General features: G+C 40.2%; 1 protein-coding gene across 1 annotated transcript; it reads right to left on the reverse strand.

Moving 5' to 3' along the window:
- Positions 1-628: 628 nt before the first annotated feature.
- On the reverse strand, positions 629-11,964 carry LAYN (layilin). The gene is made up of 8 exons (XM_053452029.1): positions 11,758-11,964; positions 7,643-7,663; positions 5,580-5,877; positions 4,585-4,742; positions 3,924-3,965; positions 3,174-3,254; positions 2,336-2,432; positions 629-1,859 (listed from the first exon to the last, which is right to left on the reverse strand). The coding sequence occupies exons 1-8, from the start codon at positions 11,834-11,836 to the stop codon at positions 1,496-1,498; spliced, it is 1,140 nt and encodes a 379-aa protein (XP_053308004.1). The 5' UTR covers positions 11,837-11,964; the 3' UTR covers positions 629-1,495.
- Between the last annotated feature and the right edge of the window lie 4,003 nt (positions 11,965-15,967).

A 15,967-nucleotide genomic window follows, 5' to 3' on the forward strand; every position in this document is an offset into this window, starting at 1 on the left:
CTTATTTTAGATATTGGGGAAACCCTTTACCCTGTTTTGTGTCTAATGAACTACTGATCACCCAGTCCGCCAGAGGCTCTACCGGTACCCCAGTTCCTTTGTTCCCACCAGGGCAGGATTGGTCACGGAGCACACAGGGTAAATGCCTGAGCCTATGTAATCACTTGCTTGTGGGCTAGTGTACGCTAAATACCAGGGCACCAGTCAGACCCTGGTCCCCTATATCTTGATGACATAGTGCTTGGGAGCAGGGAGATCTTTGTCTTCTTGATAGAAAATCTTACAAATCAGGAAACTAGCAAAGGAAGAGGGAAGGGATGACACTGGAGGCACAGACCTTAATGTTCTCTCTTGCTAGATCAGGGACTGGCACCCAGATTCTGCAGTCCATCACAAAAACGTATGTAACTAAAGTATGCTTTTGATGTCATTCATGCTCATAGCTCTGCCAAATTCAGAAAATATCTGGTTTAAATTTAGATACATTTAGGGTGTTGTTTATATAGACCAATGCTAGTGCAAAGTATACCCCCATTAAACAAATGCTTTAGGTACTGATAGGGGTTGCTATGTTGACACAGGTATTTAAAACTTGGTACCATAATTCCTCTTTTAAATAAATCTATAAAACAATGCAAGAGATTTTATCTAACAAGTTATCTTACAAACATAATGTGCTTACATACATAAGTAAGAATGAGTCATTGGATTTCTACCCTCCCATATTAAGCTTTTGTGTTATTTTGTCTTTAAATGAATGTATCTGATATTTCATATTTCTGATCACAATGTACAGAAAGAACTCCCTCGTATGCCTTTGCTTGTTTATCTGCCATCTAGTGCCATCTAGTGGTAATATTGCAGAATACATATATAGTATGTTCAGGTGAATACAGTAGAATATACCGTAATAATAAAATGGGTTTGCTTACATGGGTATAGAACAGCCAAATGCAGGATTCAATTTGATCAAAATTCTCTATCCCATGTTCAATGTTTATAAAGTTTTAAGTTTGGGTCAGGCTGTATTTTGTATTGACGTGAAGAGCTGATTGGGTGACATAAGGTTGGTTTTCATTTTCTTGTTTTTTTTTTCTGCTGTGCAATATATGCTAATATATGCTATTGTACTGACCATGGTAAATACACCATCATATAAAAAAAAATCTAATTTGATATTATAAATGCATAGTTACCAATCTCTTTGAGCTTTCAATTCACAAAATGTTTCTGTCAATTGCAATTTTTGTCCTCAGAATGCATACCGTATAATTCATCGTAAATAAGCATGAAATATTTTACAAGCCAGCATGTTCTCTTGAATGCAAATCCACCATGTTCTCGCAGAGAGGGTATTCAAAGTTATAGTGTACAATTTGTTGCAGTAGTGTGTTCATTCCGCGTAAAAATCCCACAAAAGGCATTCATTGTAGCGTCAGAAAAATTATATTTTTTGTATCGAACATCCCTGGTAAGTTCATTTATTTGTTCTTTTTTAATACCCATAGATTTCATTCTCTACCCAGCCAGACTCTGTGCTCCTTCCGTATCTGTGGTTACTCAGCTCATACAGTTCATTGGTGACAAACCCACTTTCAGTGCTGGCTAATGTGACAAATCCGCTCTCGGAATGATGTTCCCCCATGTTATCGTAGTCTCCCGAGAGATTATCTGGAGGCGAGTTTTCACCAGAGTGAACCCGAAATGAGGTATTACGGATATAAGGTCTGGCTCCAGTTAAATCCGCATCGGTCTGCCTCTTGATTACATTGTAAATTTCCAAATTAGGGCTGTTCCGGCGATTTGGAGACAACCAGAAACTGGGCTCCTTGTCACTGGTGTCACTGCTCTCCTGTCTCCTTTAATGATAGAATGAATGCAAAAAAAATATGCATTAACAGGTGTGGTATGGGGAAAGAGCAGTGATATAAAAGTGCAATATATATATATATGTTCTAGGCACAGTTTAAAGTATGGGGTTCTGGAGAAGTCATTTACCACTCCTAAATTTTAATCCATTTATATGGCCTTCAATACATGGCCCATTCTTCCACACCCCTTCCAGCTTAGTTCCATACATGCCCTCCTATGTTAACCTTTCCGCTCTCTACACATTTTGTCTAACGCCATTTTCTCTTTCATATAACTAGAAATTTTGGGAGCTCAGAATCTGTAGTTGACACCTCCTCAATACCGCCGTAGTGACAAATTAGTATTAACAAACATCCCATTTACAACCATGAACTTGTGAGGGGGGCTCTATCACATGTACAATGCATATTTAATACATTATACTACCTGTTCCTATAATTGGGACAGAAAAAAGCAAACTCACCTTTTTTCTGCAATGCAGCAACAAAGCACCCCGATAAATATCAACACGAGGGTTGTTAGAGGTATTGTTGCAATAAGGATGTAATGAAAAAAAGTCTCTGAAACGGCACAAAAATAACGAATCAACTTGCAACACATGTTAATGCAAAAATAAACAGAATAGAAGACAGGTTGGGAGCAGAGTCAGACTTCTAATAAGTGGGAAGGGGTGGTTTTTCACTGAACCATGAGTTAGCCGATAAAGTGGGAGATCCATAACTACGCCGCCTACTGGATGGAGCTGAACAGTTTTTATCAACTGCAGCTCTATACATGACTACAAGGTGAACCTAGACTCAAATAAGCCTAAACATTTAGGTATTCTTTACACATGGCTAGATCATTTCTGAAAACTATTGTCAGGAACAATAGGGCTTACCTGAGGTTATCCTAGAGTGCAACGCATAGGCGGATTACTGCTTCTAGCTCCTGGGCAAACTATGGGACTTTCCAGGTGCCACCACGAGGACTGCAGGACTATAGATGCTATTTAGTAGGCAAGTTGATCATTAAGTCTGACAAATGGAACTACGTGGGGCTTGAATCCTACTCTGTGTAAGGAAAGGCTGCACCTAAGTCTTTGGTGCAAGATGTGTTTTCTTCACCCTCATTACTGACCCATTTTGCTGGACTTGTTATTTTGGCTTATGGTAGCTAGCCTACCCCTGAGCACTTCCTACCTGCCAAATAAGCAATCATGCCAAAGAAATGGAATGGAAATTCTAATTAAATTAACACCTTTATATGCAGTTATATCTCCAGAACAGCTTTATTGGTGGTTTAATAGCTACTGGCAATACCTTCAGCATCATGCACTGTTTCATTAGTCTTCTTGGCAGAGTCTATTGGACCACTGGGATTCAAAGTAACTGTCACAGCATCTGGAAATAAAATGAAACGCATTGGATTCTAAAATACAGCGGGAACCTAAATACGAATCCAAGAGTGTTGTCTTGGAATGCCACTTTTGTGCATTGTATATTTTATTAAGGCCATCTTTATTTTGAAGTTAGGGGCAAACCATAAGCTTTAATTTGATGTTAAGGGGACAGCATCAATTTTACTCAGGTTATGGGGACAGCATACTTTTTATTTTTAGGTTTGGGGCACAGCGTAAGCTTTATTTTGAAATTAGCGGACAGTATCAATTTTATTTAGTGCTCAGGAGGACAGCGTCACTTTTGGTGGGGCAACATTATCTTAATTACAAAAAAAACCCAAAACATTAATTCACCTGTGGCAAATTTCCATTGCTTGGCCTGGCAACCTTTGAAAATTAAACTTGGGGGTGGAGTCATGTGAGGGCATCATACACATCACCCGCCTCCCCTGTGTTACAAAATGGAGGAGCTGGAGCCAGGACGTATATATACATAAAAAAGGCACACTAGCTTTTATTTGTGGCAGCAGGAGGCCATGTGGTCCATGTGGTGCACTGAGGCTCCGCCATTATGCGGAAGTGCTTGGAAAGGCCTGGTCAATGGAGCGGATACCAGGGAGAAGAAGACAGAAGAGGCAAGGAAAAGGAGCAGAGCTGTAGGACAACTTACCCGCGATGGAAGAGTTTCTAGAAGGAGGATCTGCTGGTTTTTCTACAGACAAGAAAGCAAAAATTTGGAAATGAAACAATTACCCGTTGATATAATAGAACATGTATCACAACTTCAGAACCAAAGTCTATGACTGAAAGCACAACTAGTCAAATAGGTAATGCATATGGCGTACTGAATAATAAGGCGCCTTGTCGAACGTGACAAAATGACAAAGATTTTGTGTAATCGGTTAAAGAGTATGAAATATTTGCTTTTCTTGCATTTTCTTGGTTAAGTTAAGTTAGTGGTAATTTTCAGCATCCTTTTATAGTTATCTTGGCAAGGTTGGTTAGTGGAATGTTATGGGGTGTTAGTTATTAAGAAGACGACCTAAACCAAAGCATGATCGCTGGAAATCATATCACTTGACACCTTATGTTTACAAAAAATACAGTAATATTGAATGTTTTAGAATCTTGCATCTCTTTGGGTATTGCATCGCTAACGTGTGACATTTAACCTTCATCCAACATCAAACACCAGGTACTGAATGATCTTACTATTTTCAACCTAATGATTCTGTATGTGATAATATCTTAATATCTCAATATGGCACCAGGCTACCCCATAAATATGTGTTTTACATTAAAGTGGATCTCGGAGATAAGGAACCACTGACCTAACGCATACTTGCATATGAAGTTGTTCCTCATGTTGCATCGATCATCATTCCATTGGAACTTGTAGGGCCCTCCAACTCCAGGTGGAGCAGATGGCTGATGGTACATAACTACACAAACCTCACTTCCACAGGATGGCTCATCTACGTACCAATTCCTAATAAAGACACAGGAGACAATCAGGGCACCCATTAATATGTATTAATCCTAAATTGGTTGACCTACTTGTTAACTATGATTTGAAGTTACGATGAGAAAAATATGGGGCACCAAGCAGAGGAAAGAATGTAATATGTGAGCAGCAATGAGAAGGAGATGTTGAGATATGGACAGTTAGGTGAGATATAATAGCGTGGGTGAAAGAGAGAGTGGAGGACAAAGTGGATAAACTGAAGACGACAGATATAAGTTCATGGTAGAGGAGAGCAGCAGGAGGCAGAGCACAAAGAAGTAGGGAAGGTATGAGTTTAAATGACACAGACGCATCTTTCAATAAAGTCACCCATACTCTATTTAGTACTCTGAAGAGTAGGATGAGAGCCCTGCATAATAACAATTACACCTACTTTATACATGTGTAGTTTGGGTTTAGCTACTTTTTAACACATGGTCACATTTTGGCCGTTTTTAGTCTGTTAAAATGACTTGTGCAAGACACTATTGTGAACATTATATATATATATATATATATATATATATATATATATATACACATGGGGAATGCTATTCGAAACATAAGTCTACATGTTAACTTTTCTTCTGCAGCATTTTATGACTGTTTGCTTTTCTAGTGTTAGAACGGCTGATGTGTTGTGAGTCATAATCACTTTAGTTGTAAAAGACTTTTTATTATTATCGTTGATTTAGCGGCGCACGTTTCAAATTATTATATGGCAGATGACTGGGGGCCAAAAGCAACATCATGCGTACAATGATTTCATTTCTAAAATGTAACTTCCTTTAAGATGCTTTTATTGAGTTAGGGCACACTTACCAGAATGTGGGTTTGCTCCCATCTACCCAACTATAAAGACTCTGGCAATCACTGGAATTCTGAGTGTCTTCTTCTGTCCTCCTAAGGCCCAGCCAGAAGTCCCCATCAGATGCTGTGAGGCTCTGAATAAGCTTTTCTATGAGTCTTTGTTCTGCCTCAGACCCGATAGTCATAAGATGACCACCATCCCGTTTACATGCATCTTGAGCCTCCTCAAAGTTCACCCTCCGTGAAGTATCGTGAAAATAAATTATTTTGTAGCAGGGCTTCTGTGTCCCATGCTTGCATACAATTTGTCCTGTGAGAAAATAAATTAATGCATTATTAGAATTACATCATAACATGACAAGGTTTTTGAGGTAGTCCCACCAACAATACTTGCGGGTCTCTGTGGTAATGGATGGCTCTACTTCCTTAATTTCTTGGTGCACAGTTGGACCTTTTGAAGGAGCTGAGCCCATTAACACAGCATGTCCTTGACCCAGCAATTTGCATTATGACACTAATAAAACTTTTATTAGGTCAACTGAAAAGGTAGAAAATTACAAGCTGAATTCACTATAGTTAAAGAAAATGTTTCTTTAACTCACTTCACCCATAGATTCCATGTAACAATCCAAAAATATGCTACAAGAAATGAACTTTATGGTGTAGGTGACCCTAAGGTAGACTGAGAGCTCTGAACAACAAGAGTGGAACTCGAGCCTTCAGTCCAAGCGCATCCTAAGCACCCCAAATCGGTCAAGCTGACACTTTGGAGATGTTGTTAAAACTCTATAAATATTGTAGTTTGTAAATCATTTCCTTACAGACCCCTAACAATTTTAGAGTAGATTATAGATTTTATTGTATATCAGCAGGGTTAAATAACACAATGTGTTTTCCCTGAAGGTATGATGCATATGATTGTGACCATCTGCAGTACCAGTTATATTTAAGAAGGCAAATCTAGTGAAAATATGGCATTCTATCTTATTTATCTTCAAGAAGAACTGCTGCTATGGATCGTCTCCGCTACTGATGGGATGTATAAGCAGCCAGCAGGGGGCACTGCCTTAAAACTAACTTCCTTAAGTCATGGCGGTCTCACTGCCCTGGTAAGATTAGCTCTTTGGAATAAGCTCCCTATTTGTAGACAGCCATTTAAAAAAAAATACACAAAGTAATGCTAGGCTGATTTTACCCTGGAAGCAAATAGCCATGTAGCACAGAGGCTCGATATTCAGCACCCAGCTCACCCCCACCTCATTCAGAGGGCAATGCCCAATACATCCCAACACAGTCGCCAAAATGGTTTGCATGAAAAGAAGAAACATATGTATAGTTTGGAGGAGAGAAGAAAGGGAGGAGATGTGATAGAGCCATTTAATACTTAAAGGGATTTAACCCCTTAATTACAGGATAGACGTTTATTTTAAATGAGGAGAAATGTTAGAACGAGAGGTCATAATTAAACCTAGAGGGTCAGAAGTTTACAAACAGTGTAAGGAATGTTTAGATAAATGGAACAGCCTCCCAGCAGAAGTGGTAGAAGCTATTATGGTGAGGGAATTTAAACGTGTATGGGATAGGCATTTAACTATCCTGAATCAAAGACAAGACCAAGGACTGGCTAAGGTCTGAGCCATAACAGATGGGGGAGACTAGATGGGTGGAATGGCTCTTATCTGGGTTTCTCACTGCAGACAAAGGGTATCAAAAATAATCCAGTTATAGTAGTAATGCTACCTAGCCATCTGGTTGCATGCTTTTGTTGCTAGACCATGTGGCCACAAGTACAATACAAATACAATACAAAATAAGATCAATAAAATGGGATAGAACTTTGAGTGAGCCCAGGGCTTGCTAGTGCTCTGGAAATGACCTTTATTGATCCGTGGAACGCAGTTCCTGGCTGCTATGACTGGTGATTTTTGGGGTAATGGGACACTCTGTATAATATCTCTGGTCTTGACAGATACATCCCCCAAAAATTGTTTAGCCAACAATAAACTTATATATATGCAGGAAACTTTAATTACAAATAACATGTGAACAGAAAGAGATGGATAGAAGCGACGTACCTGCCCTTTGGATCATATCCACTATTAGAAAGCAGTGAAATAAAACAAACACATGAACATTAGTTATTGACAATGTCACTCAGCATTTACATATGTGTAGCTCATCCAATGATAACACGAGAGTCTATTTACAAGTGTTACAACACCTCCACCATGCCGTAACCATTATTATAAATGTCAGGTGTTGTCCTTGGTTTGTGCCTTTGGTACTCTCAACCCCCTTAAGAAATAGCCCAAACATATCAGCTTCCATTATAGGGGAAGAACAAATAAATTAGGGGAACAATATATCAGTTAGGTAAATGTTTGGGAAGGTGATGAGAAAAACACTGGCTGGGTGGAAATAATAAAGCACTATTCACTAAGTGCTTCTACGGTGGGTCTAATAGAAGGCCATGCTTGCATGAAGGAAAAAGTAGTCATGGTCCTGTGCCTGTCTCGTGTCCCACAGCAGAAGAGCAGTGCTGGTTTTAGAGAATAGGACACTTAAATTAAGAGAAAGATGATGACATGAAGCATCATGTGAGTATGTGAGCATGAATATCTATGTATAAGTGTGTGCATGGGTGTTTAATTGTGTGTGTGAGCATGAATGTATAATTGTGTGTGTGTGAGCATGAATGTATAATTGTGTGTGCGAACCTGGATCTGTAAGTGTGTGTGAACATGGATGTGAAAACGTGTGTATTTGAGCATAGATGTGTAAATGTGGTGAGATGGAGTGTGTGTTAGCATGAGTGGTGTGAGAGGGAATGTGTGTGTTAGTGAGCATAGGTAAGTGTGTGTAATTTGTGTAAGTGTTTACAAATGTGTGAAAGAGTGTATGTTAGAAGGGGAGGCAAGGGGCAAAGATGGCACAGACAAGCTGTTTGAGGGCAATGATGGCATAGACCAGCAATTTGGGGCAAAGATGACACATATAAGCTGTTTGGGGGCCTTGACAAACTGGGGACAAAGATGGCACAGACAGGCTCTTTGGGGGTTAGGATGGTGCTGATAAGCTGTTTGTGGGCAAAAGTACTCACAAGTTGTTTTTGGCAAAGCTGGCACTGTGAGACATGTTGCTTGGTGAAGTGGGGGGGGGTCCTGGGGCAATTTTCGCACCATGGCCCTGTGGTTTCTAGTTATGCCCCTGATACAAACCTTCAGGGTTTTTAAAGTTTTCTTGAAAAGTACTGGTTAGTAATTTCCTGACATACTGCGTTTAAAGGGCTTTGCCTTGTGATTGTAAGCGTCTTCATTTTTACTGGATTTACATGATTATATCCACTAATTTAACTTTCCTCTCTGATAGGAGTTTATTTTTTTATGTTAGCCTTGCCATGTACAGAAAGAAGAGAGGATATTGCCTAGAAAGATTTGCACATTGTACAGAGAAAAACACTATCCCAATTAATACCTGTCATCTCTCTTAATTATTACATTGTCTGAAAAAAACCCAAAGATAATAAGACAGGATGTCCGTAGTGCCAGATACACTTAAAGCAGGTACAGCCTTAATAATGTTGTTAAAGTAGGGTATGTTGTCGTGTATATTCCTCATGCACATTAGTAATTTCAGATGTAAAATTCTCTTGATGTGTCTCTTTCCCTAACGTTCATATAACCGCTGCAAGCAAAGAGTGCTGTTTCTGGCTATAAACCGCAGAGGAATCAATATGACAGAATCCGGAGGAGATTCTCCTATACTGCCAGTAAGTGCAGGGAGAGAGAACTTTAAGGGACATGGAATGTCCTAGAGGTGCTTTGTTACTGCAGATTCTGAATTATGCCTGGAGTGCCATTTGGCATCCTTCTTTGGCCTACTGTCAGTACAATAGTGTCTGTCTGTGTTATAGTAAAAAGTTTGAGTAGCATTGGGTCTCCATATAGCGGGACCACATCAGCAGAGGTAAAGCGCTGACCCCTGCAGTATGTGGGATGTATAAACTCATGGAATGGAACCAGTTACCCAGTTATGCATCCAATATATTGCAGGGCCACCCTTTACCTGTCCTGGAAAACACGGTTGAATTGGTTGCACAAGTCCTAATCCAATTTCTTGTAGAGCAGTGGTTCCTAACCCTGTTGTCAAGGCTCACTGATTGTGCAGGATCTAGCAACTGCGATATATTTTATTTCATCAAAATCTTGGACCATTATGAACCACTGCCCTCAAATATTCTATATACCGTATTGGCTCAGATATAGGCCGTCCCCGTATATAGGCCGCCCCCTAAAAGTTTGGTGCTTTTTAAAAGAAAAAGTTTTTTTAATAGACATGCTGCCACTCTGTCCCCCCCCTGAGATATGCTGCCACTGTCCCCCCCGAGATATGCTGCCACTGTCCCCCCCGAGATATGCTGCCACTGTCTCCCCTCCCCCCGAGATATGCTGCCACTGTCCTCCTCCTCCCCCCCGAGATATGCTGCCACTGTCCTCCTCCTCCCCCCCGAGATATGCTGCCACTGTCCTCCTCCTCCCCCCCGAGATATGCTGCCACTCTGCCCCCCCCGACTTACCAGAGCAGACTCCCGGGTGTCTTGCGGGGCAGGCGGGGGACATCTACGCAATACGTGTATACAACTTCTGGTGCCGGCACATCCGCTGAGTGCCGGCACCGGAAGTTGTATACGCGTATTGCGTATATGTCCCCCGCCGGCCTCGCAAGACACCCGGGAGTCTGCTCTGGTAAGTCTTGGGGGCAGAGGTAAAACGCATCGTGCGGACGTTCACCGGCTGCGGCAATGCGCATAAACAACCTCCGCAGCCGGCACGTCTGCACGATGTGCTTTAACAATCTCCCTTGCCGGGACTCCCCCCATGGGAATTCCCGGCAAGGGAGATTGTTAAAGCACATCGTGCAGACGTGCCGGCAGCGGAGGCTGTTTACGCGCATCGCTGCTGCCGGTGAATGTCTGCACGATGCGCTTAGACAATCTCCTGTGCCGCCCCCCCCCCCGTGGGAAGTGATGGCAGGGGAGTAGGATACGGGTCCCCTGCACCGCTGCGGGGGATCTGCATCCTAACCCTGCTACCTGCCCGGCGCTTGGAACTGCATGTCCCGGGCATCGGGCGCTAGACCCCGAATATAGGCCACACCCCCACTTTAAAGACTTAAAGTGGGGGAAAAAAGTGCGGCCTGTATTCGAGCCAATACGGTAATTCACCCAACTGTTCCAATTATTTTCTCCAAATATCCCCTCCACTCAAAAAAATGTTCCATCTGATGTAGTGAAGGATGGGAAGAAATAACTTCATATAACAGATTGTATTGTTATCTGTCATTGTGTAGGTGCTATTCTGTGCTCTAGAGCGGTGGTTACTGTATCAATATGTATGGGACCAAAGAGAGGGTTTGGTGGTTCCAGGGGGGAAGTTTAATATGTGTTGCACTGCAGTTAAAAAGGATGTAGTTAAGTGGATGAGACGCATGTGCACTGAGTATAAGTTGGAGTTGAATTTTATACAGTATGTTTTAAGAAGATCTGTTAATGAAATCATTAGAACACTGCAGCTGGAGTCTGAGAGCCATGTTAATGCACAGTAACATTGGAACAGTTACCAAACTCCTGCTTTCCCCACTGATTCCAGATCTCCAGATATCCTTATAGTTTTCTCCTCAATTAACACAGGGTAGAACAGCCTATAATATGTGGCAATATAAAAATAGTAATGATGTTACTGTAAATATGCATTATGCAGGTCAGCCCTTTATATTGCATAGTTATTACAATGTTAGATGTTTTATTAGACCGTAACACACCCATTTAGAATATAAACCACTGGGGGGGGCAGTACAAAACGAGTGTAATTCTGTTGGAGGACTGGAGTTGGGAACCAGTGTTCTGCAGATATAGTGACACAGGTAAAATAATCAGAATACCCCCATACTAGTCCATTCTCCATCCAAAAGTTTAGAAGCATGCAAACCGATAGCTATTCTCTATTTGTCTTCAAATACAAGGTACTAAAGTTAATTATTATATAAATATAATATCTTATAATACACACTTATGCATTATATAGAATAGGCACTAAACACATATTTATTCTATACAACCACATATACAATATTTACATTAAACTTAACTTATAGCTAGACATACAGTGGGACATATGATAAAGATTCTTACCACTTTCCAGACTGGTCCCATTGCAGGAATGGATATAGACAATCATAAAACTTGTAAAAGCTTTAAGAAGATCCATCATTTAGCTCCCAATCAAGGATGGGTATAGTCCAGAGAATAAGGGCAGGTAGAGCAGGCTTCAGGAATCCCCACATTGAACAAGTGATCTGGTAGCTGAGCAGACTGGGGACTTGTGCTCAGTGCTGAACATACAGACATCCAAGTGCTTCTGGCTGCTGGGATCAATACAGATCTATCAGAGACACTGTGGAGGGGGCAGGAGAAGCCTCAGCCAAACCAATAGAGGCTGCTACTCTCAAATGCTTCATTAATATAAAAACTTGAAGGGAGTCCCATAGCAAAGGGCTGTCAGTTTAATTACTTGAAAGCAATGACTTCTTAAAACCTTTCTGATGGATTGATTGTCACTGCTGTTAAAGGCAGTTTCCAGCAGTAGCTGACATATACTTTAAATCTAGATCTATAAGGGTTTCTGCATTACCAGTGGCTTCGCATTACTGTTTCAATGGTAATTATCTTTAGATGAATTAACAAAAGTGAAAACCAATTTACAACTGCAAAACAATACTGGAAAATGACCCAGGCTTCATAAAATATGTACATTTCTACTATTATGTGTTACTATTAAGCACAGAGAATAAAACTCTTTTAACCTCTTGTGCTTTAGATACAAGATATGCAAAATGTACAGTTCTCCTAAAGTCAAACTGTATACCTAGAATATGTCCAAAAAGTTAAGCTATATAATAAATCTTTTAAAGAAGTGCATTATTTTCCCAAAACGGCAATCTTGCAAGGTTGACCCTTAACACTAAATTTAAACATAATGCCCCTAAAACACACCAAAAAGACACTATCCCCCTCTAGACAATGTATTCTAGAGAATATCCTTCCCAATGAATCTAATTTCAACCCTGATAACACAAATTATCTATACAAAGAGTTGATCTCCATAAAGGACCTATAACAGGCATTGTGGGAGACCCCCAAAGCAAGCATATATCACTAAATGCTTTCATGAGCAAGAATCACATTTAATTAAAATGCTCCTTAATATTTATTTTAAAAAAATGCATTCTCAGCTAAACCTGACGGTGTCAGCAAAATCTGTGCACACTCAGAAGAAGCAGAATTTCACAATTCATACAGTTCCTTTACAGACAGCTGGGTCAGCAAAAAAATCCCCCACCAGTTCCAGTTTTAAACGCAGCCTTTAAGGAGGTGTTGAAATCCACATTTGCTTTTCAGTCTTGGTAACTTCTTGGTCACTGATGGTTCATATGATGCTCTGGATCATATGATGCGTGTATTGTTGCAGGGATGACCTGCAGAATGTTTGTGATCATTGAAAACCGGTTTGTCTCCCAGCCTGAGTGTTATAAAAAGCAGTTCCAATGGATTTCCTTTTCCCTTGCTGTGCAAAAAAAAAAGATGAGTGACATGGTTTGTTCTTAAAGGGAAATGTAACGGTTCATCTTTTTTAGAGGACACCAAAGAATGTATAGTTAAACCTTCCAAACCGATAGTCCTTCAAAGAAACACCCCTTCAAGCCAAAATATTAATATTTACTTTCGAGTGTTTGAATTTATATTGAAATTGCTACAGTTCTGATTATTTAGAGAAATTGTCTCATAAAATTTCATAGAATATGCAAAAATCGGTGGTCTTGGGATTCTTAGTAGTTGCAGGACCATTAAAGAGTCGACGTAGCTTACATTTGGGTGCTTGTAGGCTTGCAAAACAAAACTTAGTGGATTATGTTTAAAGAAGGGTGACCAAAATGGGTAAGGTGTGATCATCGGGGTAGAGCAGATATTGGAGAATGTTCTAAACCATTTCCCTCCCCTGGGTGTCATACATGCCCACAAAAGGCATCTCAGGTACTAAAAGTACTATGTAAGTTATTTAATCTGCTTTTATTGAACTTCCAAACAAAAGATCAAAAACAAAACATTTGCCGTAGAGAGAAGCTGCAGATCCAGAGACGCAGCAGAATTACCCCTCAATGCTCTGACATTTTGGACCCCTTATTGGATGCCTGAAGTCAGATGGAGCACGTTCTGCACATGCATACGGAGGAACAATTACCACGCCGGTGATGAAGCTGACTTATGGTCATTGTACCTGTGTCAAGAGATGTGTTTGAGCAACCACATCCTCCTCCAGAGCATATAAGGGGATTCTACAGAGATTTCCCATGTGTTTGCAAGGAGGGCCCCATGAAACGTGTGTTATCATATGCATTAAAGTGCATATTATGGCTGGAGTGTCCATGTAATGGCGGATCGGACCCTGACTATTGGGCCACCAGATGCTAAGATGAGGAAAATACTGAAAATTATAACATATGTCTAAAGAGCAATTTGGGAGGGAAGCAAGGTAGATAAAGCTGCTTCTATCCTCCCTTTCTGCAATTGGTCCTCATCTGCCCCAGCCCTGGTGCAGCATATGACAAACTAGAATAGGCTTCCTTACCTTACTACAGGTGGAGCTACTAGCAGGAACATTTCATTGATTGCTGTAGTGATTGTGGCACAATTCACTCTTAACTAGCTTTAGAATCATTTAAAGCGGCTTTCTGTAGAACGTATTGACGTTCTACTTCTACCTTCTTTTTGCTTAAACACAAACCACTGCAGACAATTGTCAAATCGTAGAAAAGTTCATAATGGAATGGAGCGGTAAAACGCAGGTGAGGCCATGTATTTTCCACCATCATTAATAACTGTTAAGATATAAGCAGATAATTTGATTGAGGGAACGCATCATTTAGGGCTACAAATTAGTTTTCAAGAAAAATAATTTTTTTGATGTAATTTTATGAGGATTCTGAGTCATCCTTGTACACATATTTCCCCTTCAACTTCCAAGGCCCAATGGAGGTCCTGGGCAGCTTCTCATTATATTCATAAAGCTTATATACAAGGTGAGTTGCAGAGGTGGAACCAACCTACTCCCCCATATGTTTAATGTTTTTGTGTCTTCATAATATCTATATCTTTATCTATATGCTGAACCAAGGGGTTTATTTTGGTCCCTGGAAATTATGGGGTTAAGTTACTCTTCTTCACTTCCCTTAACCCCCCCCGCTATGACCATGAATTTTACTTTCCCTTCAATGTTGTGTAGAAAGACTAATGCTCAGAATTTCCTGCATTCTGTCCATCCAGTTTATTCTTCCAAACCGCTTGACGTGAAAGGAAATCCTGTTTAGAAGGTTTTTTTGTTTTAAGGACAATAGGAAGACAAATAAATACTATTTAAAGTGGAAAAGGTAAACAAAAAAAGGACAGTCTAACAAAGCTATACGATTAACCTGAATTTCCCTAAATTCTGGTATATTTTTTATCTTCATTGAGCTATACTGGTGAAACTCCCAAAATAATTACTTTTGGTAATTACGAAAAAAAAACCTATTGTTTTGATATCATTTTGTTAAATACCGCTCCTTATTTATAAAACCCATAGGTTAAATAAACAATTGTAAAAATTACAAAAAGACTTTGTGATTGAGGAACTTAAGTCTGGAAAGGAGTCTAATAATTAGAATATAAAATGAATTTCACTTTTACCAGGCTGGCACAAAGTTTCCTTGGACACGTTCTCAATTCATTTGATTTTGTTTTGTATTTGTATGGCCTCCTGCCCCGTGTAAGTTTAGGCAGCACCTAATTTGCTAATCTGTGGTTGGGCTGCTGCAAGGTTTCACACAAAAACATATCGCCTATTATAGGGGTATTTGACTAAAGAAGCAGATCTAGATCTATACCACAAAACAGGGGGCTCCTGTGGCAATCAGCGTCCTTGATGCGCTGCTCAATATAACAATATAAAGCGTATGAAGCACTGCATGTCCTTTGGAGCTGAGAAGATGCTGGCCAAGGAGGTTAGTTGTGAGGGCCACACAGGTACTGCCCTGCATCAGCCCTCCAACGGCCCTCAACCAAAATACAGGACTGCCCAAAGCACTCTCCAGCATTCTCTGTGAATTATTAGGAATGTTTAACCCTCAAGTTTCAACATCTTGATACGTTAATTGAGGATCTTCAGGAGGGAAGCCAAAGAAAAGTCTAAGAATGAAAAGAACAGGCAGAGATGTAGAGTCATTTTATGTAATAATATAATGCATAATGTTTTCACATGAGCCTTGCAAAATGCCATCAGTCAGGGTAATTGATCTTGTACAGAAAA

Source organism: Spea bombifrons, chromosome 12 (assembly GCF_027358695.1).
Source record: "Spea bombifrons isolate aSpeBom1 chromosome 12, aSpeBom1.2.pri, whole genome shotgun sequence".
Taxonomy (NCBI): Eukaryota; Metazoa; Chordata; class Amphibia; order Anura; family Pelobatidae; genus Spea; species Spea bombifrons.